The sequence below is a fragment of the Lepidochelys olivacea genome (assembly GCF_965140295.1).
Source record: "Lepidochelys olivacea isolate rLepOli2 genome assembly, chromosome: 6".
In the NCBI taxonomy this organism is placed as follows: Eukaryota; Metazoa; Chordata; order Testudines; family Cheloniidae; genus Lepidochelys; species Lepidochelys olivacea.
Genome location: NC_140416.1, coordinates 1,367,374 through 1,393,529, shown reverse-complemented (window position 1 = coordinate 1,393,529; position 26,156 = coordinate 1,367,374). Strand labels below are relative to the sequence as shown.

Sequence of the window (26,156 nt, the reverse complement as noted above, 5' to 3'; positions counted from 1 at the left end):
CCATAGAGCGTGTTCCTGTCTGGCTCCGGGAGCAGGCGGGAGCGGGAAGTAGCGTAACAGGGTGGGTGGGTTGGGGACAGGATACGTAAAGGGACCTTCCTCCGCTCGCCAGCCAGTCACCCTGAGCCCCGGGCCCGGCGCCTGGCCACCCCGGGGGGGAGCCCGGATCATGGGGGCCGCTCTGCGCACGGGCAGCCTGGGGGCATAGCCCTCCCCCGCCCCGGGCAGCGCCGGCCGGAGCGGTGAGTGGGGCCCGGCGGGGGGGAGCCAGCGGGAACAATAGAGGGTGAGCGGGGGGGTCAGAGGGAGACGCAGCCCAGCCCACTAGTCCCCACTCCCCTCCCAACGCAAGAGAGAGAACCCAGGAGTCCGGGCTCCCAGCTCCCCCCGCCTTCTCTAACCCACTCCTCTCCCACAGTGGGGGAAAGAACCCAGGAGTCCTGGCTCCCAGCCCCCGCCCCCGCTCTAACCCACTAGTCCCCACTCCCCTCCCAGAGCTGGGGAGAGAACCCAGGAGTCCTGGCTCCCAGCTCCCCTGGCCTTCTCTAACCCACTCCCCACCCAGAGCTGGGGGGGAAACCCAGGAATCCTGGCTATCAGCGCCCCCCCCCGCTTTAATCCACTAGCCCCCAGTCCCCTCCCAATGCAAGAGATAGAACCCAGGAGTCCGGGCTCCCAGCCCACCCTGCTCTAACCCACTAGCCCCCACTTCCCTTCTGCAGCTGGGGAAAGAACCCAGGAGTTCAGGCTCCCAGACCCTTCCTGCTTTAAGTGCTAGAGACCCCACTCCCCTCCCAGAACCGGGGATTGAACCCAGGAGTCCGGGCTTCCAGCCTCCCCCCGCCCCGAGCAATATTAGTGGGGGCTCAGTGCAGCTGAGCCCAGCAGGGACCCCCAACCCAGTCAGCTAGTTCCCCCAGAAATGTGCAGATTGAAACTTTGCCCGTCTCTTCCGTTGCTCCACGGGGGGGGGAGTCATTGCTAATCCCTAGGTGAAGGAGGGGTTGATCTGCGTTGAAATACACCCCGATGTCTTCTGTGCCGTGGTGCGGCGTCTAGCGCGGTGGCCGGGAGAGCGAGCGGCATCCGTGGGTGGACGGAGACGCGCTGGGCGGGGAGCTGGTTTCCCCGCTCCCTGTGAGGCTGGTGAGGCTGTCCCAGGCGCACCCTGTCCCGGGCTTGTGTCCACGGTTCCAGATTTGGGGTGGCTTCGGAGGGGCCGCACAAAATTGCCTGACCAGAAGTCAGGAGTCCTGGGTTCTCTGGGAGGGGAGTGGGGTCTAGTGGTTAGAGCAGGGAGGGCTGGGAGCTAGGACTCCTGGGTTCTCTATCTAGGCTCTGGGACTGGAATGGGGTCTAGTGGTTAGGGCTGGGGGGGCTGGGAGCCAGGACTCCTGGGTTCTCTCCTAGGCTCTGGGACTGGAATGGGGTCTAGTGGTTAGAGCAGGGGGGGCTGGGAGCCAGGACTTCTGGGTTCTGGCTCTGGGTGGGGAGTGGGGTCTGGTGCGGGGGAGCGGAGAGGCTGGGAGCCAGGACGCCTGGGTTGTTGCCCCAGGTCTGGGAGGGGAGTGGGAACTGAATCGTGGGAAGCAGTGACTCTGGAAAGGATTGGGGTTCATAACAGCCACACCACTCAACCCGAGCTCCCCGTGATACAAATTGGACCCTCGGCCACGTTAACGAGAGCGTCCATGCTGCTGGCAGAATCGCGCGGGCAGTCCTGGGGGCAGTAGGGTGACCAGACAGCAAGTATAAAATATCGGGATGGGGGTGGGGGGGGTAACAGGTGCCTATATAAGAAAAAGCCCCCAAAATCGGGACATCTGGTCACCCTAGGGGACGTGGGTGAATTGTCGAGGACCCCCCAAAATGAGGCGAGGGCGGGAGAAAGCCTCCGAGAGCGAGAGACTTCGAGGCGACCTGAGACCCTCCTTGCTACTGACGAGCTCTTGAGCCGAGAAAGACGGCTGACGAGTCCGTGGGCGGCTGCTAAAACCCAAACGAGTCCCCACGGGGAATAAGACTGCACGTTTTCAACGCTGTGGGTGACTGTCCATTGGAACAAACTCCTACGGGCCGGCGTGGGTTTCCCGTCTCTTGAGGCCTCCCAGTCCAGACTGGCTGCCTTCCCGGGAGATGCTTGAACCAAACACAAGGGCCTGGGCTCCATAGCAGGGGAGTTCTCCTGCCTGGGTTATACAGGAAGGCAGACGCGTCCCCGGCCCGGTCCTTAAATAGGATGAAATTCAGTAAGGACCAAGGCCAAGTGCAAAGTTCGGGCAGGAGCCACGCCTTGCCCAGACACAAAGCGGGGAACGATGGCCTAGGAGGGACTGCTGCACAAAAGGCCCCCGGGGCGAAATATGAGTCAACAAGGTGATGCCGTTGCAAGGAAAAACCCCAACCCCGTGACCTACCGGGAGCGGTTGCGGCTTTCTTCAGGCTGGAGGAGAGAAGACCGAACGGGGAGACGAGGGCAGTTTTCAAGCCCGTGACAGATGGTGACAAAATTGTGATAAATTGTTCTCCTGCTCCACGGGGCAAGAAGCAACGGGCTTCAATTGCGCCGGACCACAGGACCCAGGAGAGCCCTTCCCTTCCCGCCCGATGTTTCGATGATAATAAATAATGATTGTCACGAAACCAACCGCCATTCGGCAGGCGCCCCCCGCTGCCGGCCAGTGTTCTGTCCGGCTGATCTTCTGGGATTTAGGCTCTTAGGCGCGGCTCAAAGCCTCACTGCAGAGCCGGGCTGCGGGGTTGTCGTTGTTCTTACCAGCAACGGATTTCCCCCTTTTTCTCCCCCAAATTAGTAGATGGCTGTCCGGGAAGGAGCCGTCCTGAAACTGGCAGAGATGGGGTGAAAAATCTGCGCTCGCCCAAATCTATCTATTTATCGTACCTATCTTTCTAGCTGGGGCGCAGGGGGTGGGAGCCAGGACTCCTGGGTTCTCTCCCCAGCTTTGGCAGGGGAGTGGAGGTCTAGTGGGTTAGAGCAGGGGCAGCTGGGAGCCAGGAGTCCTGGGTTCTCTCCCCAGTTCTGGGAGGGGAGTGGGGTCTAGTGGGTTAGAGCGGGGGCGGGGGCTGGGAGCCAGGAGTCCTGGGTTCTCTCCCCAGCTCTGGGAGCGGAGCGGGGTCCACTGGGTTAGAGCAGGGGCATCTGGGAGACAGGACTCCTGGGTTCTCTCCTCAGCACTGGGAGGGGCGTGGGGTCCAGTGTGTTAGAGCAGGGGCTCTGGGAGCCAGGACTCCTGGTTCCTATGTTGAGCTCTGGGAGAAAAGTGGGGTCTTACATAGGGCAGCACCTGGCACGACAGGGGCCCCTGATCTCAGTCAGGGTCCGTCCAACCCCCAGCAGAATGGTGTTACTGTAATTTAAATCATAAGAGTCATTGACTCAAGAGTCCACAGGCTTTTAGGTGGCTTTAAAGTTGCTGAAGACGCAAGGGCCAAAAAAAAAAAAGCCAAGTTTTTGCCGGGCTTTTAAAGGGATAAAAACCAAGCACCTGGTCCAAGGTTCCCGAGCTGAGGATTTAAAGCGAGGCAGCTGCATCCATGTTGAAGGAAGTCCGGACTGGATTCCGATCTGAGCGATCCTGGTGCAAATCCGGAGCGACCCCAATGCAGTCATGCCTGGGTTCTGATCTCCGTGACCCTGGCTCTACGCAGGGTGAGCTGGGCTTGCAGCCAGGGATTTTGGAGCCCGAAATCTCAACCCTTCCCCTGACTCATTGTGGACCCCCGGGCAAATTACTTCATCGTTCTAATTCAGCTCCTGGTGTGTCAGGCAGGGCTAAGAATACCTACCTCACAGGGCTGTTGGGAGGATTAATTAGCTAATGCGCTCTAATTGCTTTGAAGATTAAAAGAAACCTGCATGGAAACTTGACAAGGGCTGTAAATTTCGTCTGAATAACCCAGGCCGGGAGGGCAGATTCCTGGGGCTGATGGCGGGGAACCTACTCCACTTCTCACCGGGATCAGGCGTCGGGACGGATTCGGATCTCGGTGACCTCTGTGTAAATCTGGAGCGACACCTGTGGGGACAAGGATCTGGGAGGGGAGGGGGGGTCTAGTGAGTTAGAGCAGGGGGGACTGGGAGCCGGGACTCCTGGGTTCAGTTTCTGACACGAATGAGCCCTCCGTGCCTCAGTTTCCTCGGCTATAAAATAGGATTAACAGGCCCCTCCTGCACCTGGGTTATGTGCTTTGAGATCCAGCCAGGGAAAGAGCTACATGGTCGAGCAAAGGGTTAATCTGATCCCTGCCTAGGAACTCCCCATCCCTGCTTCCCCCTCCAAGGGTGGGATTCTCCCATGAGGGCAGGTCCTGACCCAGGCATCCTTGTCATTCTAGGTGCCCACGGCTGGGGAGGAGCGGATCTGTGGTTAGAGCAGGGGGGCTGGGAGCCAGGACTCCTGGGTTCTCTCCTCCCTGTGCAATTACCTGTTTTTCTTTTCTCCATGTGCAGATTATCCCAATTCTTCCCCCGCTGTGACCTCCCGGATGGAGAGAGGGGAAGAGCCGAGCGTCCCGGATCTCCAGGGCTCCGAGGAAAGGGAGATCTCAGGAGGTAACCACACACATAAGGAATGGGAGAGACCAGCTTGGAGACTGTCCAGGAATCAACTGAGGCTGGGCTCCTTGGTTTTCTGGGAGGGGAGTGGGAGCGGGGGCTGGGGGCCAGGACTCCTGGGTTTTCTCCCCAGCTCTGGGAGGGGAGTGGGGACTAGTGGGTTAGAGCAGGGGGATTGGGAGTCAGACCTCCTTGGTTCTATACCTGTAGGGGGAGTGCAACTTTCACTGGTCTAGCCCACTAGACTCCACTCCTGTCCCAGATCCAGGGAGAGAACCCAGGAGTCCTGGCTCCCAGCCCCCCTGCTCTAAGCACTAGACCCCACTCCTGTCCCAGATCCAGGGAGAGAACCCTGGAGTCCAGGCTCCCAGCCCCCCTGCTCTAAGCACTAGACCCCACTCCTGTCCCAGATCCAGGGAGAGAACCCAGGAGTCCAGGCTCCCAGCCCCCCTGCTCTAAGCACTAGACCCCACTCCTGTCCCAGATCCAGGGAGAGAACCCAGGAGTCCAGGCTCCCAGCCCCCCTGCTCTAAGCACTAGACCCCACTCCTGTCCCAGATCCAGGGAGAGAACCCAGGAGTCCTGGCTCCCAGCCCCCCTGCTCTAAGCACTAGACCCCACTCCTGTCCCAGATCCAGGGAGAGAACCCTGGAGTCCAGGCTCCCAGCCCCCCTGCTCTAAGCACTAGACCCCACTCCTGTCCCAGATCCAGGGAGAGAACCCAGGAGTCCAGGCTCCCAGCCCCCCTGCTCTAAGCACTAGACCCCACTCCTGTCCCAGATCCAGGGAGAGAACCCAGGAGTCCAGGCTCCCAGCCCCCCTGCTCTAAGCACTAGACCCCACTCCCCTCCCAGAGCCAGGGGTGGAACCCAGGAGTCCTGACACATTCTTTTCATCTCTCTCTCCCTCTCCCCCAGCAGAGCGGATGTCGCCAGAGGACAAACCTCCCCAGGACCCCAAGTGGCCGTGGGAGAACCTTTCCTGGACCCAAGCGGGCCGCCCGCCCCGCCTCGAGCCCCCCTCCTCCTCCGCCCGGCCCCCTGCCCCGCTGCCGCGCAAGGGCGAGCGGCCCTACATCTGCAACGAGTGCGGGAAGAGCTTCACCCAGTGGTCCAAGCTGGTGCGGCACCAGCGGATCCACACGGGTGAGCGCCCCAACACCTGCAGCGAGTGCGGGAAGAGCTTCACCCAGAGCTCCCACCTGGTCCAGCACCTCCGCACCCACACCGGCGAGAAGCCCTACCGCTGCTCCGAGTGCGGGAAGAGCTTCAGCTGGAGCTCCAACCTCATCCAGCACCAACGCACCCACACCGGCGAGAAGCCCTACCAGTGCGGGGAGTGCGGCAAGGCCTTCAGCCAGAGCACCAACCTCATCAAGCACCAGCGCTCCCACACCGGCGAGAAGCCCTACCAGTGCGGCGACTGCAAGAAGAGCTTCTACCGCAGCTCCGACCTCATCCAGCACCAGATCACCCACACCGGCGAGCGGCCCTTCAAGTGCGCCCAGTGCGGCAAGGGCTTCACCCAGAGCGCCAACCTGGTCAAGCACCAGAAGATCCACGCCGGGGAGAAGCCCTTCCGGTGCACCGAGTGCGGGAAGACCTTCATCCAGAGCTCCGAGCTCATCCAGCACCAGCGTACCCACACCGGCGAGAAGCCCTACGAATGCCTGCAGTGCGGGAAGAGCTTCGGGCACAGCGCCACGCTGGTCAAGCACCAGCGGCTCCACATGGGGGTGGAGCCCTACAAGTGCCCCACCTGTCACAAGACCTTCGGGCTCAGCTCGGCCCTGGCCCGCCACCAGCGTTGCCACACCGAGGAGCGGCCCTACGCCTGCCCCGAGTGCGGGCAGAGCTTTAGCCTCAGCTCCAACCTCACCCTGCACATGCGGATCCACCGGGGCGAGAAGCCCTACCGGTGCGGGGAGTGCGGGAAGAGCTTCGGCATGAGCTCCACCCTGATCCGGCACCAGCGGATCCACACCGGCGAGAAGCCCTACCAGTGCGCCGAGTGCGGGAAGAGCTTCGTCCGCAGCTCCCACCTCATCCAGCACCGCCGCACCCACACCGGCGAGAAGCCCTACCGCTGCGGGGAGTGCGGCAAGGCCTTCAGCCAGAGCTCCAACCTCATCACCCACGAGCGCATCCACATGGAGGAGCGGCCCCACGTGTGCCACGAATGTGGCCAGCGCTTTGCCGAGGAGGAGGGGCTGCGGCGGCACCAGGAGGAAGGGCATGGCGGCGGGGCGGGAGGCGGGGGGCTCGGGGAGAGCCGGGAGACTTGTATCTGCGACGATTGCGGGGAAAGCTTTGGAGATAGCTCCGCGCTGGCCAAGCACCAGGAGATCCATGCGCCTTGTATCTGCGACGATTGCGGGGAAAGTTTTGGAGATAGCTCCGCGCTGGCCAAGCACCAGATAACCCATGCCCCTTGCATCTGCGACGATTGCGGGGAAAGCTTTGGAGATAGCTCCGCGCTGGCCAAGCACCAGGAGATCCATGCCCCTTGCATCTGCGACGATTGCGGGGAAAGCTTTGGAGATAGCTCCGCGCTGGCCAAGCACCAGGAGATCCATGCCCCTTGCATCTGCGACGATTGCGGGGAAAGCTTTGGAGATAGCTCCGTGCTGGCCAAGCACCAGGAGATCCATGCCCCTTGCATCTGCAATGATTGCGGGGAAAGCTTTGGAGATAGCTCCGCGCTGGCCAAGCACCGGGAGCTCCATGCCCCTTGCATCTGCCCGGAATGTGGGCAGAGCTGTAAGGACAGCGCGGCCCTGACCCGGCACCAGATCACCCACATGCGTGAAAAGCTTTACAAGTGCCCCGACTGCGGGCAGAGCTTTGGCGACATCTCTGCCCTCACCCAGCACCAGAGGAACCATATCAGGGAAAAGCTGAGATGCCCGGACTGCGGGCAGGGGCTCGGGGCGAGCTCGGCTCCGGGGGCCCACCAGAGGGGCTGCGCCCCGGCCAAGCCCTTCCACGACTGCTCGGCTGCCGGTGCCCACGAAGGAAGCTGCGCCGAAGGGGAGCCCGTCCGTGACAGCTCGGAGCTTGGGGTCCACGAAAAAGGCCACCCCGTGGCGGAACCGTCCCACGTGGCTCTGGGCGTCTGTGGAAGAGGCCGGCCGGCGGCAGATCCCTTCCCTGACGGCTCAGCCAGCGGCGGCCGCCCCGGCTCGGGCGAAATGGCCAGCCTCATCCGGCGCCCGGCCACCGAACCCTACAAGTGCCACGACTGCGGCCAGAGCTTTGCCGAGGGCGTGGGCCTCTCCCGCCACCTGGCCTCCCACCCCAAGCCCTTCCGGTGCCCGGAGTGTGGGCGCGGCTTCCCGGACCCGCCAGCCTTGGCCCAGCACCGGGAGGCCCACGCTGGAGGGGAGCCGGCCGGGCCCGGGGAGAAGAGCCGCAAGAGCTGTGCCGAGATCTCCGCCGTCCTCTTGCGCCAGGGAAACCACGTGGCCGGGCGCGGCCTGAGGAGCCACGCGGCAGACAACCCCCTTCCTCCCGGCGGCTCGGCTCCGGCTCGGCCACGCCTCCAGCCCTCGGGCCGCGGCCTGGCCGTGGCCAGCCGCCGGGGCAGGGGGATGTCTCTGGCGCGGCCGGAATGTGGCAAAGGCTCCCAGGGGGGTTCTGTGCTCCTACAGCACCTCCAGAACCACGTGGGGGACAGGGTGTGAGGCCCCCGGGGGCACCTGGCCAGTTCATAGCTAGAGCCTGGGCTTGGGGGGGGGCGGGGGGGATGTAGACAAAGGAGGGAGGAGGGTGCCTGCTGGAGTATGGGTAGCTGGAGGGGCGTGAAGGTTTGAGGGCCCTGGGGCAGGAGGCTGGGGGCGAGGATGGGGAGGTTGGTGGATGTGGGGGTGGCTGGTCTGGGGATCTGTTTGGCAGGGATCTGGTTTGGCAATGGGAGAGGTTGCTCTAGGGGATCTGGTTTTGCCGGGGGTCATGCTGGGATCTGGGGGAGCCTGGTTTTGCAGGGGGTCATGCTGGGATCTGGCGGGCTGGTTTTGCAGGGGGTGGGGATGGGGTGGGGGGCTGGTTTTGCAGGGGGTCATGCTGGGATCTGGGGGAGCCTGGTTTTGCAGGGGGTCATGCTGGGATCTGGGGAAGCCTGGTTTTGCCGGGGTTCATGCTGGGATCTGGCGGGCTGGTTTTGCAGGGGGCGGGGATGGGATGGGGGCTGGTTTTGCAGGGGGTTCGTGCTGGGATCTGGGGGGGCTGGTTTTGCAGGGGATGGGGATGGGGTGGGGGCTGGTTTTGCAGGGGGTCATGCTGGGATCTGGGGGGGCTGGTTTTGCAGGGGGCGGGGATGGGATGGGGGCTGGTTTTGCAGGGGGTTCGTGCTGGGATTGGGGGGGCTGGTTTTGCAGGGGGTCATGCTGGTTTTGCAGGAGGTCATGGTGGGATCCGGGGGGGCTGGTTTTGCAGGAGGTCATGGTGGGATCCGGGGGGGGGGAGGGGCTGGTTTTGCAGGGGGTTCATGCTGGGATCCGGGGGGGGGGGAGGGGCTGGTTTTGCAGGGGGTTCATGCTGGGATCCGGGGGGGGGGAGGGGCTGGTTTTGCAGGAGGTTCGTGCTGGGATCTGGGGGCGGTGGCAGGTTTTGCAGGGGATTGGGCTGAGATATAATAAACGGACGTGACTTAGATCATGTTGGGATCTGTTTGGGGGATCCGATTTCATTATGGGGGACTGTGAGCCGTCCCCGGGTGGTGTCGCTTTGCGGCTGTTCCCCAGCTGCCCCGCCTCAGAGGTGGCTGCATCTTAGTGCTGGGTGAGTCAGCCCCATGTGGCTGTTACCCAACTCCCCCAGAGACAAAATACTTCCTCTTCTATCCACTTTGAATTTATCTTGGCTCCTCTCCCATTTGGCCTTTGTCTGCTCGCTCCAAGAGCCCTCTGTTCTCACAAACCTCCTCATTTAGGTGCTTATAGGTTGGGATCACGTCACCCCTCCAGTCAGCTGAAGTCTCTTCGTCTGCATGGGAGCCTTTCCAGGCCTCGAGTCAATCGTGGGAGGCAGTGTGGCCTAATGGGTAGTGCACTGGCAGCCAGGACTCCGGGGTTCTCTCCCCAGCTCTGGCAGGGGAGTGGGGTCTAGTGGTTAGAGCAGGGGGGGCTGGGAGCCAGGACTCCTGGGTTCTATCCCCAGCTTTGCCGGTGACCTTGGGTCAGATCATGTCACCGCTCTGTGCTTCAGTCTCTCCATCTGTAAAATGGGGCTACATATACCAACATCCTTGGTGAAGGTCTTTGAGATCTCATCCCCCAATCCTTTCCCATGCAGGCCACTCGCTTACACGTGTATTTCATCTCCTGGCCTGGGAGGAACTCAGCTGGGACCCTGCCCCCGACCTGCAACGGCTGGGATCTGAGAGCTGATCCAGGGATTGTTTTCACCCCAGTCTCTGCTTCACCTGCAACTACAGAACAGCAGGGCCGAGAATTAAAATAAAATAAGGATTGAACATCGCTACGGTTAATGCGGGCATTCGAAGTTGTGACCGTCAATGGGGCTTTTGGGACAACTAGAGCTGGGAGACGTTTTTCAGCCAAAAGTTTTTTTGGGGGGGGGGTGAAACGTACCGATTCCGTGAAACCTTTTGCAGTTTCTTGTCAGTTTCAGAAGATGGTGTCGGTTGGAAAAAACCCTAAAATCAATCCCCAAAAAAGTGAAAATGCTTCACAGCTCTGATTGAAAAGGGCGGCGTGTTTCAAAATCTCCCTGGGTTTGATTGAAGTAACGACTCAAAGGCGTGAAAAAAACCAAACAAGGCTCAGAATCAAAACAAAACATTTTCTTTGACCCCAGATAGGATTTTTTTCAACTTTTGATTTGCTGAAAATTTCATAAACGTTCAATTTTGATCACAAAACCTGCTTTTTTTCCCCCTCCAATTTTTCAGACCTGCCAGTGAACCGAAATCTCCATTATTCACCCAGAAATAAGCAATAGTCGGAGGGGAGGGAAGGGAAATGAAATCCACACTAGTCTGGGGTCCGAACTCTTGGGGCTTGAGTGGGATCTTCCTTTCCCTGGGGGCAAGTTATTCCAGGATTGTCCGCTCTGGGGGAGAGAGGGTTGATCTGCCTTTCTCTGAAGCAGCTGGGACGGTCACTGATAGAGGTGGGATACCAGGGTAGATGGGCCCACTGCTCTGCTCTGGGGCAGCTGGTCCTGGGTCCCACATTGTGTGATTCTGCCAGCTATGGAAGAGGACCCATGAAATCTGACATTGCTACTGCTCTGGACTGGGCAGAGATGCCATGGGGAGGACCAGATATTAAAATCAAGGATCGTGTCCCTTTAACAGCAAGCAGGGTGGGGGTGTTAGGCCATGGCTGGTGCTCAGAGTTGCTACCACAATCCGGATAATAAATATAATTAATTTATGACCCATTTGGTGCAGAGAGATGACGTCAGAACAAATGTATTCCCCTCGGAAGAGATCAGGGTTGTATTTCTGCTTTAAAATATTTGAGTCCATTTCGGGGGCTGTTAGGGAAATGGGATGGAATTCCACACCTCCCACATTTGTTCCACTCCCCGACCCCAGTGAAATATGAAATTATAATAAACTTTTTTTTTTTTTGGTTGAAAACTTTCGTTGAAATACAGCTGGTTTTACTGGGATATGAAGTTTTACAACCATTGACGTGCATTGAGAAATGCGGATAGAAAATATTTCAGAGAGATTCAGAATTCTGCTGGCAAATATCAACATTCAAAGGGTCGACAGAAACTGTTTTGTTAAAATTGGAGACTGATGCAAAACTTCACTGGCATTTCAAAGTGGGACTGGGGAAAAATGTCAATGAGATTTGCTGTCGTGGGAGAAAATATCAAAATTGAAATGTCAATGCAAATGAGGTGAAATTTGAAATTGATGAAAAATGCCATGGGAATTTTCATTTTTGTAGGGGGCAAATTTCAATGAGATTCAAAATTCTGATGGAAAAAATGCAAATGAGCTGTGCCACTGGAATTTTGGGGTTGAAATGCTTGTGATATTTTGAGGAGGAATTTTGTCAGTGCTCAAAATTGAGATGGAAAATAGCAAAAAAAAAAAATTTGAAATGTGGCTGAAAAGTTTTCACTGAAACTTGACATTTTGATGCACCTTCTCATCGATGTTTGATTTCAGAGCAGCAGCCCTGTTAGTCTGTATCCGCAAAAAGAGCAGGAGGACTTGTGGCACCTTAGAGACTAACGAATTTATTTGAGCCTAAGCTTTCGTGAGAGGCATCAATGAGAATGTTGGGATTCAAACTGTGGTGAAAAAATTTCAGAGTGATGAAATTTTGATGAAAAATGTCCCAGTTTGAAATGGTTTTAAATTTTGAAATCGATGAAAAATGCACTGGAATTTTAATTGTGACGAAAATATTTCAACGACATTTGAAATTCTGATGGACAACGGAAATTTGTAATGGCAGGGAAAGTTTTTTGTGTGAATTTGAAGTGCTGGTGAAGGTTTTCACTGAAATTTGACTTGTAGATGAGACATGGTGCGATTCAAATTTTTGAGCCAAAATTTCAATACGATTAAAAGTTCTGATGAGAAATTTTGAAATTCAAAACATGGATGAAATTTTTTTTTGTAGAAATGTTGAACATTTTTACTGAAATTGGACCTTTTGGACCATTATTATTGGCATACGAAGGACTGATGGGAAATGTGTCAATTCATTTTCAGCTGAAAATGTTACAATGAGATCTGGATGGAAAATATAGATCAAAATTTGAAATGTTGAAAATATTTTCTTGGAATTTGAAATTGATGAAAAATTTCACGACAGTTTTCCATGGAGTGTGGGGAAAAAAGTCAATGACATTCAAAATTCTCATCGAGAAGATCGACGTTTGGAAGGTGGATGAGAATTGTGAACTTTTGAGATGTTCTGAGAGTCTGAATTTGTGTGTGTGTGGGGGAGGGGGGGGGAACATTGCAATCAACCACATTTGACATTTTGATGGGAAAAGATCGAAATGTTGCAAGTTGTTTGTGGACATTTCAAATGTTGGCGAGACGTTTGGAGGAGAACAGTCGAGATTCCAGCTTTTGCATCGTTAGAGCAAAGAAAATGGAGCTAAGCTTTCCCCCAGCTTCTCTCTCTAGCTCTCCCATGAGGAGATGGGCCAAGGAGAATGATGCCCTGTTATGGATAGTGTCTGGGGAGAACGACCTTTCATGTCGTCCCCACGCCAGGTCGACCTAAATTGGCCAATTTCCTCCAGCCAATAAACTGGTCAATGGGAATTTGTGCTGTCTAATGCGAAAAGGAAGCAGAATTTCATCCCCTCCCGAAAATCACTGGAGGCCAGCCTGGCCCTAAAGCATGTGCTGGGGGTAAAGGAAGCCAGCTGGACCATCAAAATTAGTCTAGTTCTCTACCTCTGTGGGGCTCAATCGAATGACCTCCCATTGAGCCCTATATTTCCTGCTCTAGGCTTTCTCTCCGCTACCCACAGCCCTGCTCTGCAGAGACCGATCTCCTTCTCCCACCCACGTGTATTGCAGCTCCCAGGGGTGGGGCCATTCTAGCACTACTGGTGGCCAGGAGGGATACTGCGCCTTGAAGGGCCAGAGCCCCTCTAATGGAAGTTGCCCGCCGGAGGCCAGCCTTGTAAAACCTCAAAGGAGAACATGGCGGATTTGCAGCAATGCTGACGGGGTTTTTGCCCGTTATGGAAAGGGCATCAACAAAAACAAAGCTGGGTTTTAGAAAAGAAAACCCAGATCAATGTAGCTTGGAAGTGTGCGACCGGCGAGGAGATTCTCCGTTCCCAGGGCACGCTGTCCCGCCTCGAGGAGGTGGGTGCTCAGTGACCACTCGTTTGCCGACGTTGCTCTGGGGCAACGAGGTTCTGAGTTGGGCTTTCAGCGCCGCCCGCCTGATCTGGACATTTTACAGCTGCTCTGACAGTGAGCCATGGATTACAATTGCTACATGAATGCTCTCCCTCTATCAGTAATACACCCTGTGTCTGTCTGTCTCATGAGATTCTGGTCTCTTTGTCTATCTGTATGCTCTGTCTGACTTTCTCAGGATCTATCTCATTAGATTGTGGTGTTTCTACCTATCCAGCCCCACACAAACCCTTCTACCTGCCTGCTTGTCTGTCTCCTTACAGTCTAGTGTCTCTTATTGGCTATAGACTCAGGGCTAAACACTCACTACTCTCCCCAGTAAAGCGTATAACCCGCCACGCGTAGCACGTGAAGAAGTGTGGTTAAGCTGCTGGAAATGACTGGTTTTTTTATGTGTGTGTTTCATGTCCTGGTAGCATTTGTCGCCTAGTAACTGTCTCCCTTTTAGCTCTGTGAACGAGCAGTGTCTTGTAAATGACTTTGCCCTGGGTTCTAGGAATGTAACCAGCCTGTGGGTGTCGACGGAGGACTCTGGTTTGTTTGGTGGTAGAGGGGAGATGTTTGGTAAAAGTTTTCTAAGAGAAACGTCCAGAACGTTGGAGTGTGTTAAGTGTGTATCTGTGCCCAGAGATCTAGGGCAAAGCTCCCCTTGAGGGCAAGGGGGCAGGATTCACCCGTAAGGTGCACACAGACACGGCTGGGATTCTCCACCAGTAGGGGGCAGTGTGGTGGTCTCTGGCTCTCTCTCCCACATAGGAATATGACATCAACCTTGATGGCCCCTATATTCAAAAGCTCCCTGAACCTAACCCCAAGCAAATAACCCTCGAGCTCGGTGGCAGCTCGAAAGCTGGTCTCTCTCCCCAGCGGAAGCTGGTCCAATAAAAGAGATTCCTTCACCCACCTTGTCTCGCTAAGCAAATAAATCAAGCAACCCCCCAAACCCCGCACAAAGCGTGCTGCGAGCAGAACTTTCACCCCCAAAACTTGGACGTGTCAGAGACAGTGTGAAATCGGCCAGGTGCTTTGCTAGTAGGACTGGTTTTACCCGGACGGCGCCCAGACGCAGTGGGCCATGATAAATGGACAGCAACCCCCCCCCCCCGCCCGCAATAGCTAGACGCATCCAGGCCTGCGTGAGAATCGCCCTATGAAGTGTGCAGATGTGTGATTAAAAATACACTGTGTCTGTGTGCGAAAGGTGAGTTATTTGTGTGTGTGTGTGGGGGGAGAGATTAGGATTATAAAAAGCATGTGTGCTTAAAAATATCAATGGTACGTCTATAAAAAGAACAGGGGGACTTGTGGCACCATAGAGACTAACAAATTTATTCGAGCATAAGCTTTCGTGAGCTACAGCTCACTTCATTGGATGCATTCAGTGGAAAATACAGTGGGGAGATTTATATACACAGAGAACATGAAACAATGGGTGTTACCGTACACACGGTAACCAGAGTGATCAGGAAAGGTGAGCTATTCCCAGCAGGAGAGCGGCGGGGGGCGGGGGGAACCTTTTGTAGTGATAATCAAGGTGGGCCATTTCCAGCACTTGACAAGAACAGCAGGAGGGGAAATAAACATGGGAAAATAGTTTTACTTTGTGTAATGAGCCATCCACTCCCAGTCTCTATTCAAGCCTAAGTTAATTGTATCCAGTTTGCAAATTAATTCCAATTCAGCCGTCTCTCGTTGGAGTCTGTTTTTGAAGTTCTTTTGTTGAAGAATTGCCACTTTTAGGTCTGTAATCGAGTGACCAGAGAGATTGAAGTGTTCTCCGACTGGTTTTTGAATGTTATAATTCTTGACGTCTGATTTGTGTCCATTTATTCTTTTACATAGAGACTGTCCGGTTTGGCCAATGTACATGGCAGAGGGGCATTGCTGGCACATGATGGCATAGATCCCATTGGTAGATGTGCAGGTGAACGAGCCTCTGACAGTGTGGCTGATGGGATTAGGCCCTGTGATGGTGTCCTCTGAAGAAACAGATTGATAGAGCCAGAAGAGTTCCCAGAAGTCACCTACTACAGGACAGGCCTAACAAAGAAAATAACAGAACGCCACTTGCCTTCACCTTCAGCCCCCAACTAAAACCCCTCCAACACATCATCAAGGATCTACAACCTATCCGGAAGGACGACCCATCACTCTCACAGACCTTGGGAGACAGGCCAGTCCTTGCTTACAGACAGCCCCCCAACCTGCAGCAAATACTCACCAGCAACCACACACCAGAACCACTAACCCAGGAACCCATCCTTGCAACAAAGCCCGTTGCCAACTGTGCCCACATATCTATTCAGTGGACACCATCATAGGGCCTAATCACATCAGCCACAATATCAGAGGCTCGTTCACCTGCACATCCACCAATGTGATAGAATCATAGAATATCAGGGTTGGAAGGGACCCCAGAAGGTCATCTAGTCCAACCCCCTGCTCAAAGCAGGACCAATTCCCAGTTAAATCATCCCAGCCAGGGCTTTGTCAAGCCTGACCTTAAAAACCTCTAAGGAAGGAGATTCTAGCACCTCTCTAGGTAACGCATTCCAGTGTTTCACCACCCTCTTAGTGAAAAAGTTTTTCCTAATATCCAATCTAAACCTCCCCCACTGCAACTTGAGACCATTACTCCTCGTTCTGTCATCTGCTACCATTGAGAACAGTCTAGAGCCATCCTCTTGGGAAACCCCTTTCAGGTAGTTGAAAGCAGCTATCAAATCCCCCCTCATTCTTCTCTTCTGCAGACTAAACAATCCCAGCTCCCTCAGCCTCTCTTCATAACTCATGTGTTCTAGACCCCGAATCATTTTTGTTGCCCTTCGCTGGACTCTCTCCAATTTATCCACATCCTTCTTGTAGTGTGGGGCCCAAAACTGGACACAGTACTCCAGATGAGGCCTCACCAATGTCGAATAGAGGGGAACGATCACGTCCCTCGATCTGCTCGCTATGCCCCTACTTATACATCCCAAAATGCCATTGGCCTTCTTGGCAACAAGGGCACACTGCTGACTCATACCCAGCTTCTCGTCCACTGTCACCCCTAGGTCCTTTTCCGCAGAACTGCTGCCGAGCCATTCGGTCCCTAGTCTGTAGCGGTGCATTGGATTCTTCCGTCCTAAGTGCAGGACCCTGCACTTATTCTTATTGAACCTCATCAGATTTCTTTTGGCCCAATCCTCCAATTTGTCTAGGAAATATATATGATATATGCCATCATGTGCCAGCAACACCCCTCTGCCATGTACATTGGTCAAACTGGACAGTCTCTAGTAAAAGAATAAATGGATGCAAATCAGACATCAAGAATTATAACATTCAAAAACCAGTCGGAGACCACTTCCATCTCTCTGGTCACGCAATTACAGACCTAAAAGTGGCAATTCTTCAACCCAAAAACTTAAACAGACTCCAACGAAGAGGAGGAGTTGTGGCACCTTAGAGACTAACAGATTTATTAGAGCAGAAGCTTTTGGGAGCTACAGCTCACGTCATCGGATGCCTGCAGTGGAAAATACAGTGGGAGATTTCACGAAAGCCTATGCTCAAATAAATTGGTTAGTCTCTAAGGTGCCGCGCGTCCTCCCCTTCTGTTTACGGATACAGACTAACAGGGCTGCTCCTCTGAAACCTGTCAGCTGGTGTATCTGTGTGATGAGACCGTGGAGGGTGTCGGCCTAGACTGTGCAAGGATTTGGTTTTTAGCGCTACATGTCGATTTCACCGTCTCCACCCAGCGCCCCAAACCGCTGCCAGCGAGAATCAAAATGAGCAGCGAGGCGACGTAAGGAAAACGCGGCCAGAGAACTAATGAGCGTTTGATTTCGGGAGATTTTGACACGCGACGGTGACAGTTTGCAGAGTCATGGTCATAAAGCTTTAACTTTTTGAATCTCACCCGCTCCTGTCAGTGAATTGTTATTCTCTGACCCTCCGGCCCCAATCTCTTCCATAATTTCCCCCAACTGTAAAAATTTAAATGGCTACAAAGTGGGGGGGGGGGGGGAGTTATTTTCGGAGAAGTCACACTGTGTATATATCCTGCAGAGTGTGTGCGTGTGAAAAAGAGAGTGCGTGAGCAGGGCTGCCCTCTGCTAGACGGAAGCAGGACTGTGTGTGTTACCTGAGCAGAAGATTCCAGGGGAAGCTGAGCGGGTGGTTAACCTGCGGAACTCACCTCCCTATGATGGGTGTAGCAAGAGTCCCAGAAGGGCTGGGGATTTCATATAGGCAGCCAGAACAGCCACATTTGTAATGGTCAGGATTAGAAAACCAGCCAAGGCTTCACCCAGGGAAATTCTGGGCCTAAACCAAGCTTGGAATATGGGGGTTGGGAATAAATTCTCCCCAGCGGCGAGGTTCTTCCCTGACTGATCACCAGGGGGCACTTTGCAGTTTTCTCGGCAGCCTCTTGTACCGACAGCTGGGAGCGAGAGCGGTGGGGCTGATTCTGGCAACAGGGGGGCGGCGGGATACCGGGCTACATAGACCCTGGGAGAGGGAAGCCCGAGCTGGGCCTGGGGCACTGCTGCAGGGAAGCTCGCAGCAATGGGGTGCCCGGCGCGGCTGTGCTGGGAAAGGCTGAAAACACAGGGGAGCCAGGACTCCTGGGTTCTGTCTCCGACCCTGGGAGGGGCGTGGGGTCTAGTGGGTTAGAACGGGGGGGCGGGGCTGGGAGCCAGGACTCCTGGGTCCCATTGACGCAAGCCCTGGGACAGCCCCGCCCACAATCACTTCACGTGCCTGGGAAACTACACTCCCCATGGTGCTTTGCGGGGGGGGAACAGGGCCGGTCTTTATCTGCTGCTTCCTGCCACCCCCCCACCACAGCGGCGGAGGGGGGTCGCTGCATGGAGCCGGGACCCCCGCGCACGGAGCCGGCTGCCACCCGCCCGGCCGGAGACGGGGCACCCAGGGCCGGTGGGTGCCGGGGTGAGCCCCCGCCGTCCCCCTGCACCCCAGCCCCGTTCCCACCCCTCCCCTGCACCCGGGTCTGCAACCCCCCATCCCCGCCGTCCCCCTGCACCCCATCCACGGACCCCCGTCCGCATCCCCCCATCCTCATCATCCCCCTGCACCCCAGCCCCGGACCCCTGTTCCCATCCCTCCCCTGCACCCCGGGTCCGCAACCCCCCATCCCCGCCGTCCCCCTGCACCCCAGCCCCGTTCCCACCCCACCCCTCCCCTCCCCTGCACCCGGGTCTGCAACCCCCCATCCCCGCCGTCCCCCTGCACCCCATCCCCGGACCCCCGTCCGCATCCCCCCATCCTCATCGTCCCCCTGCACCCCAGCCCCGGACCCCTGTTCCCATCCCTCCCCTGCACCCCGGGTCCGCAACCCCCCATCCCCGCCGTCCCCCTGCACCCCAGCCCCGTTCCCACCCCTCCCCTCCCCTCCCCTGCACCCGGGTCTGCAACCCCCCATCCCTGCCGTCCCCCTGCACCCCATCCCCGGACCCCCGTCCGCATCCCCCCATCCTCATCGTCCCCCTGCACCCCAGCCCCGGACCCCTGTTCCCATCCCTCCCCTGCACCCCGGGTCTGCAACCCCCCATCCCCGCCGTCCCCCTGCACCCCAGCCCCGTTCCCACCCCTCCCCTGCACCCCGTGTCTGAATCCCCCCATCCCCGCCGTCCCCCTGCACCCCAGCCCCGTTCCCACCCCTCCCCTGCACCCCGGGTCCGCAACCCCCCATCCCCGCCGTCCCCCTGCACCCTATCCCCGGACCGCTGTTCCCATCCCTCCCCTGCACCCCCTGTCCGCATCCTCCCATCCCCGCCGTCCCCCTGCACCCATCCCCGGACTCCCGTCCGCATCCCCCCATCCCCGCCCTCTACCCATCCTGCAACCCTGAATCCCGGCAGGGTGTGGGGGTGTTGGAGTACGGAGCCCCCCGTGCTGGGGGAAGGATGGCAGGGAAGGGACCCGTGAGCCAAGGCACTCCAGTGGGGAGGTGCCAGGGTTGGGGGGCTGAGAAGAAGAACCCAGCGGGGTTGGTAGGTAGAGGAATTAGTATAGACAGATAAATGGTGTATGGGTGTGTGTATATTGAGAGGGGTGGGGATGGATAGACAAAGAGAAAGGGGGGCGTATTGGGGTGATGGATGGATCGATCGGTGTGTGGGCATAGATAGGTGTGTGTGTGGGGGGGGACAGAGAGGGGGGGTGGGGATGGATGGGATAGCTACATAGAGTTGTGGGTGGGGGGGATGGATAGAGCGAGGGGTCCATGTCTGTGAACAGATAGATGAAAAGGTTTGTGGGGATAGAGAGAGGAGTATATGTGGGGAGAGCGAGCGAGCGTGTGGGGATGGATGGATAGATGGATGGGGATAGAGAAGTGTGTATGGGGCTAGGTGAGATGGGCACGTACGTGGATGGATGGATAGATACAGAGGTGTGTATGGGGCTAGGTGAGATGGGCACGTACCTGGATGGACGGATGGGTAGGAAGATGGATGGACAAAGGAGTATCATGCCTTCTTTTCCGTCTCCTCTCTAAGGCACGCGGTCCCCAGTTTGTACCACCTCTCTCCAGACAGAGCCCCGCGTGTGTCTTGGGTCGCCAGGGAGCGTGAGCGGAACCATCCCCAGTGCAATGTCTCTCTCCTTCTGTCACCACCCTCTGGGGAACGGGCTGAGGAGCGGGAAGCTCCCATGACAGTGTCCGTGCGTGGCCGGCGTTCTCTGGTGGCCCTTGTACTCAGCACCCCCTTGCTTGTTCCTCAGGTCCTGGGCCCAGACGTCAGCCGGAGGAGGACAACAGAGCTGCCAAGATGGCGCCACCAATCGGGGACGTTTCTGGCAAGGCCCAAGAGGGGGGCCTGACCTCCGTGTCATTGGCCGGCCCCAAGGCGGAGGAGGAGGAAGTCGCCAAGATGGCGTATCTCAGTGGGGATGTTGTGGAGACCACCAAGGGGCATGCAGTATGGAAGACCGTGGCCAACATGTTGACTCCCAGGATGGACATTCCTGGGAAGGGCCAATGGGCATGTCCAGCCTCCATCTCACTGACTGTCCCTAAGGTTGAGGAGGAGGAAGAGGCTGCCAAGGTGGAGCCTCTCAACAGGGATGTTGCCTTGAAGGCAGAAGGGGGACATTCACCGTGGATGACTATGGCCAAGACGATGCCGCCAAACATGGATGTTCCTCGTTTGGGCCAGCTGGGACGTGTGGCCTCCGATTCATTGCCTGTCCCTAGGACTGAGGAGGAGGCCGAAGACACCAGGATGGTGCCACCCAATGCGGACGTTGACATGACGAGCCAAGAGGGACATTCAGCATGGATGACCATGGCCAAGATGGAGCCTCTCAACGGGGACGTTGACATGAAAGCCCTAGGGGAACCCTTGACCCTGAGGCCTTTCCCTATCTCCAAGGCCGAGGAGGATGAAGCCACCAGGCCGGTAACTCCCTCCGCTCCTGCTTGCCGGGAGCGCCCGTACCGCTGCGGGGAATGCGGCAAAGCCTTCTCCCGCAGCTCGTCCTGCGTCAAGCACCAACGCACCCACACGGGCGAGCGCCCCTATGGGTGCCCGGATTGTGGCAAGTCCTTCGGCCAGAGCTCCACCCTCAACCGGCACCGCCAGGCCCACCTGGCCGACAGGCCGCACCGCTGCGCTGACTGCGGCAAGGCCTACGGGACCGCCTCGGCCCTGGCCCAGCACGGCAAGAGTCACCTGGCCGAGAAGCCGCACCGGTGCCCGCAGTGCGGCAAAGGGTTCTGCGAGCGGTCGAACCTGGCGAAGCACCTGATGACCCACACGGGCGAGCGGCCCCACCGGTGCGCCCAGTGCGGCCGCGGCTTCAGCCAGAAGGCCAATCTCCGGCGTCACCAGGAGACTCACGGCGGTGCGGCGTCGCACCGGTGTGCCGACTGCGGGCGGGCCTTCCGCCACGCCCGCCGGCTGGCTCAGCACCGCCGGGCCTGCCCCGCGCCCGGCGAGCCCCACGCCTGCGCCGACTGCGGCCAGACCTTCGCCGCCCGCTCCCAGCTGGCCCGGCACCGGCACGCGGAGGAGCGGCCCTACCGCTGCGGCGTCTGCGGCAAGGCCTACGGCGTCAGCTCCCACCTGCTGGTGCACCTGCGTGGGCACACGGAGGAGCGGCCCTACCGCTGCGGCGAGTGCGGGGCCGGCTTCGCCGAGGCCGCCAAGCTGGCCCAGCACCGCCGCAGCCATACCGAGGAGCGGCCCCACCAGTGCGGGCAGTGCGGGCGCCGCTTCGGCCTGCGCTCCAACCTGACGCGGCACCAGCGGGCCCACGCCGGCGAGAAGCCCCACCGCTGCGGCCAGTGCGGCCGGGCCTTCGGCCGCGCCTCCAACCTGGCCCAGCACCAGCGGACCCACCGCGGCGAGAAGCCCTACCGGTGCGGCCAGTGCGGCAAGGCCTTCGCCGTCAGCACCCACCTCCTCATCCACCAGCGCTCCCACACCGGGGAGCGGCCCTTCCCCTGCCCCCGCTGCGGCAAAGGCTTCACCGTCATCTCCAACCTCCGGCAGCACCTGCGGATCCACACCGGGGAGCGCCCCTACCCCTGCGCCCAGTGCGGGAAGAGCTTCCGGGCTCGGACTCACCTCCGGGCCCACCAGAAGCTCCACGCCTGAGCGGGCGGGCGGGCGGCGGGTCTGCGGGCGGCCCTGGCGGTAGAGGGGGGGCGGCAGGAGGCGGGGGAGTTAGTGACGGAGTTACTTGTAGCTTAGGAAGCATAGCTCTGTGGGGCCGCGGGGAAGTATTGGTGGGGGGTCCTGGGTCTTCAGAGCCAGGGGGGTGGCGGTTTCATGGATCTTGAGGCTCCGAAGGGGCGATGAGTGGGGGTGGGTCGTAGCTGTGGGCCGGGGGTGGGGGTTCATAGATGGAGTCGAACCTTCCCGCAGCTAAGCATGAGCATCTCCGGGCACCGATGGCGGGTTCCGAGATTACACGGCCAGAAGGGACCATCGCGATCTGACTTACAGAGCAGAGACCCTGGCCCAGCGCTTCCCGCTGCCAGCCCGTAGCGGGTGGTCGAGCTAGAGCCGAGATGCCGGGTTGGCACTGAAGGCCTCCACGCGCCAGAGAATCCACCAGCGCCCCTGGCTTGCGGCTCCATCGGTTAATTAGGAGCCTGGCGTAAAAATACGGACCGTGGGCTCTGTCCCTGGCTCTGGGAGGGGAGTGGGGTCTGGTGGGTTAACACAAGGATAGGGGCGATCTGGGAGCCTGGGGTCTGTCCCTGGCTCTGCCACTGTCCTGCTGGGTGACCTTGGGCATGTAGCTTCTCCTGTCAGTGCCTCTGGTTCCCTCCCGCTCTTTGTCTTGTCTGTTTAGCGTGTGGGCTCTGCAGGGCATGGCCGGTCTCTCACTGTGGAGCACTGGCGGCCGGGGAGCACTGTCAGCTGGGGCCCGGGCAGCGCCCGGCGCGAGGGGGGCCCGGCGCGAGGGGGGCCTGGCGCGAGGGGGGCCCGGCGCTCAGCCGGGGCCCAGGCAGCACCCGGCGCGAGGGGGGCCCGGCGCGAGGGGGGCCCGGCGCGAGGGGGGCCCGGTGCGAGGGGGGCCTGGCGCGAGGGGGGCCCGGCGCTCAGCTGGGGCCCGGGCAGCGCCCGGCGCGAGGGGGGCCCGGCGCTCGGAACAGAATATTCATGTAAAATGGTGATACGTGCTTGGATTGCCCCTGCGGGACGTGGGCCCCCCAACCCCCGCCGCCCAGCAAACTGCCCCAAATGCTGAGGTGCCCAGGCTACAGTGGCAGACTGGCCTAGGGGATTTAGAAGCCTCAGTTTCAAAATCCGTATTCTTAGTGTTTGTGTTACTGTAGGACTTCGGGCAGGGGTGGGGAAACTACAGCCTGAAGGCCGAATCCGGCCCTCTGCTTAATTTAATCAGGCTTGCGGCAAGTCTCCACTCTGTGGGCCGGAAGCCCCGAGCCTCGTCGCCCCCCGCTCCCCCGTGGGGCTGTAGACACAAGCGCCGGCTCACCCCGCTGCGGGGGGAAGCGAGGGTTGCCAGCCCGTCAGAAGTCTAGCTGGCTCTGTGCAGCATCCGGAAATGGCTGGCGTGTTGCCCCCGCCTCCAGTGCCGGTTCCGCAGCTCTCATTGGCCAGGAAGCGGGGCCAATGGGAGCTGTGGGGGTGGCGCCTCCGCCGAGGGGCTGGACATAGCGGCCACCTCTGGGAGCAGTGCGGAGCCAGGGCAGGCAAGGAGCCTGCCTTAGCCCTGCTGCGCCGTCGTCCGGGAGCCACCTGAGGTAAGTGCCGCCCGGCTCGAGCCTGCACCCCAAATTCCTACCCGGCCCTGGGTCGGAACCCCCTTCTGCACCTTAACTCTCTCCCGGAGCCCTCACCCCCTCCCGGATCCCAACCCCCTGTCCCAGCCCAGTGGAAGTGAGTGAGGGCGGAGGACAGTGAGGGGGGCTGGAGTGAGTGGGGGGCGGGGTGTCAGGAAAGGGGCGGGGCAAGGATGCTCAGTGTTGTACCATTAGAAAGTTGGCAACCCTCGGGAAAGCCCTGAGCCCCTGCACCGCTGCCCCTGTGGGGCTGTGTGTGGCCTGATTTTTTTTTTTTCTGTGACTCAGTGGCCCCGATAGAAAAAAGGTTTCCCACCCCTGGCCTAGCAGGCCACGCCCTCGAACTGGCCCGGTCTCATGTGGGCCCTGGAGCGCCCAACTCCCATTGGCACGCTGGGAACCTGCCCTCTGGGGCCATGCCCTGGCGTTGTGTAGGCACCTAACTCCCCTGGGGTAAGTGACATCCACGGGATTTCGGTGCCTGCATAGCTCTGAGGTTCTGGGCCTAAGGGTAAATTACACTGAGATTAATGGACTGTCTGTCTGTCCATCCCTGTACACCCCTCCCATGTAATCTATCCCCAGACACCCTTCTTATCTCTCTATCTATCCATCCCCATACACCCTCGTATCAATCTATGCCCATACACCCTCAGATCGATCGATACATCCATCCATCCCCATACACCCTTGTATCTATCCATCGATACATCCATCCATCCCGTACACCCTCGTATCCATCTATCCATCCCCATACACCCTCAGATCAATCGATCGATAGATCCATCCATCCATCCATCCCCATACACCCTCATATCTATCCATCCATCCCTGTACACCCTGAGATCAATCCATCGATATGAGGGTGTATGGGGATGGATGGATCTATCTATCTACCCCCATACACCTCTCTCTCTCTCTCTCTCTCTCGTTCAGTTGTCACACTCCACAGCCCCTTAGGTGGTATCTGAAGCTTCCCCTCGCTGGGTGACGTAGCCCATGTTAGGCAGTGGGGGTCTGGGTCACCATCCCTTTTCCCCCTGTCCCCCCCCGTCCATGTCCCGTTTGAGTTACCCCCTTCCCCGTCCCCCTCACCCAGCCTGCCACTTAGTGCCCATCTCAGGGGGCTCCTCATTCACCCACCCACCCCAGCTCTCCCCCTTTCTGGGTCTCGAGCCGGGGGGATCCGCAGGCTCTGGAGTTGGGAGGGGAGGGGGTCGAGTGGGTTTTGGGGGGGGGGGGCTGATAGAACCCTAATTCTAGTGGCCACTGTTTGCTCTAATCACTAGACTCCCCTCCCCTCCCAGAGTTAGGAATAGAACCCAGGAGTCCTGACTCCCAGGCCCGCCCTATCTGTCACAGTCCTGTCCCGGCTATCTGGAAGTGAAATATGATTGAAAACCCCAGCGTTTATGGTGCCATTATTAGGTTCCAGGATGAACGTGTCACCCCAGAGGCGTACGGCGGGTCTGGTCTCTCACGTGGGCCTGGGAATACCCCCCCAACTCTTGGTGCCTGGGTCAAGTGGCTCCTCCTTTTAGGCTGGGGCAGAGCTTTAGATATGGGGGGGGGCTCGCTCCAGCCCATCCCTGGCGATTCCATAGGTGGGCCTGGGCATGAGGCAAAACCCTAATTGTTCTCCTTTCTGCGGTCAGGACTACAATTCCCACAATGTTCAGCCACCCATTCCCTTCGTGGACACTCAGCCCATCCTGCTGGGGCGGGGGCGGAGAGCCAGAACTCCTGGGTTCCATCTCCAGGAGGAGAGCGGGGATTTCTCCTTCAACCGAGGCTGAAATTAGTAGTATTTAGTGCCTGCAAGGCAGCAATGCCAGGGAGCCCGCACTCCTGGGTTCTCTCCCCCGCTCTGAGAGGGGAGTGGGGTCTAGTGGTTAGAGGGGGGAGGGTGTTTAGGAATCAGACTGGGTTATCTGGGGTTTTCTGCCCCCTTTCGGTTGCCCCATGGGGGTTTCTAAAGATCTCATGGCTGGAGAATGCTGAGGGGAGTTATAGGGCTGGGTCTTTCCATGGGAGCTAGAGTCTCATCTCAGCCCCCACCCCCCGGGGGTGAATCGGGAGTCACTCCTGGGCACTGTTTCCTCTAAGCTGTCCTAAACCCCGTGCACACGGCAAAACACCGCACGCACAAAACTGTTCACAGAAGCACCATTTGCACACAGGGCCTGTCAAAAATCAGAGGGAACGGTGCCCCTGGGCTGCAATGGGGTCATGGCCAGATCATCTCAGTTCCCCTGGTGTAAATCTTGAGCTACCCCCTGGGAAACTGCAGGGTAGTTAATGGACTCACTCTGGATTCACACCCGTTTACTTGTAATCGGGGCTATCACACCGGCTCCGCTCTCTGCATGGGTTGGGGGCACGAGCTGATTTCCTGCCTTTCCAATACGCCCAGCCTTAAGCAGTCGGAAGTTG

General features: G+C 58.2%; 2 protein-coding genes across 4 annotated transcripts; both read left to right on the top strand.

The window, feature by feature from the left end:
* The first annotated feature begins 98 nt into the window (after positions 1–98).
* LOC311521790 (uncharacterized protein) lies at positions 99–8,294 on the top strand. 2 transcript variants are annotated; one of them, XM_084630374.1, is made up of 3 exons: positions 99–242; positions 4,472–4,573; positions 5,497–8,294. In XM_084630374.1, the coding sequence occupies exons 2-3, from the start codon at positions 4,507–4,509 to the stop codon at positions 8,256–8,258; spliced, it is 2,829 nt and encodes a 942-aa protein (XP_084486500.1). In that variant the 5' UTR covers positions 99–242; positions 4,472–4,506; the 3' UTR covers positions 8,259–8,294. The 2 variants fall into 2 exon arrangements, with proteins under 2 accessions (XP_084486500.1, XP_084486499.1); XM_084630373.1 differs by having other exon boundaries at positions 5,494–8,294.
* A 9,989-nt stretch (positions 8,295–18,283) lies between these two features.
* On the top strand, positions 18,284–22,097 carry LOC311521432 (uncharacterized protein). Of its 2 annotated transcripts, none has more exons than XM_084629766.1 (2): positions 18,284–18,379; positions 20,189–22,097. In XM_084629766.1, exons 1-2 carry the CDS (start codon positions 18,310–18,312, stop codon positions 22,063–22,065), a joined length of 1,947 nt encoding a protein of 648 aa, XP_084485892.1. In that variant the 5' UTR covers positions 18,284–18,309; the 3' UTR covers positions 22,066–22,097. The 2 variants fall into 2 exon arrangements, with proteins under 2 accessions (XP_084485892.1, XP_084485891.1); XM_084629765.1 differs by having other exon boundaries at positions 18,284–18,391.
* Positions 22,098–26,156: the final 4,059 nt, after the last annotated feature.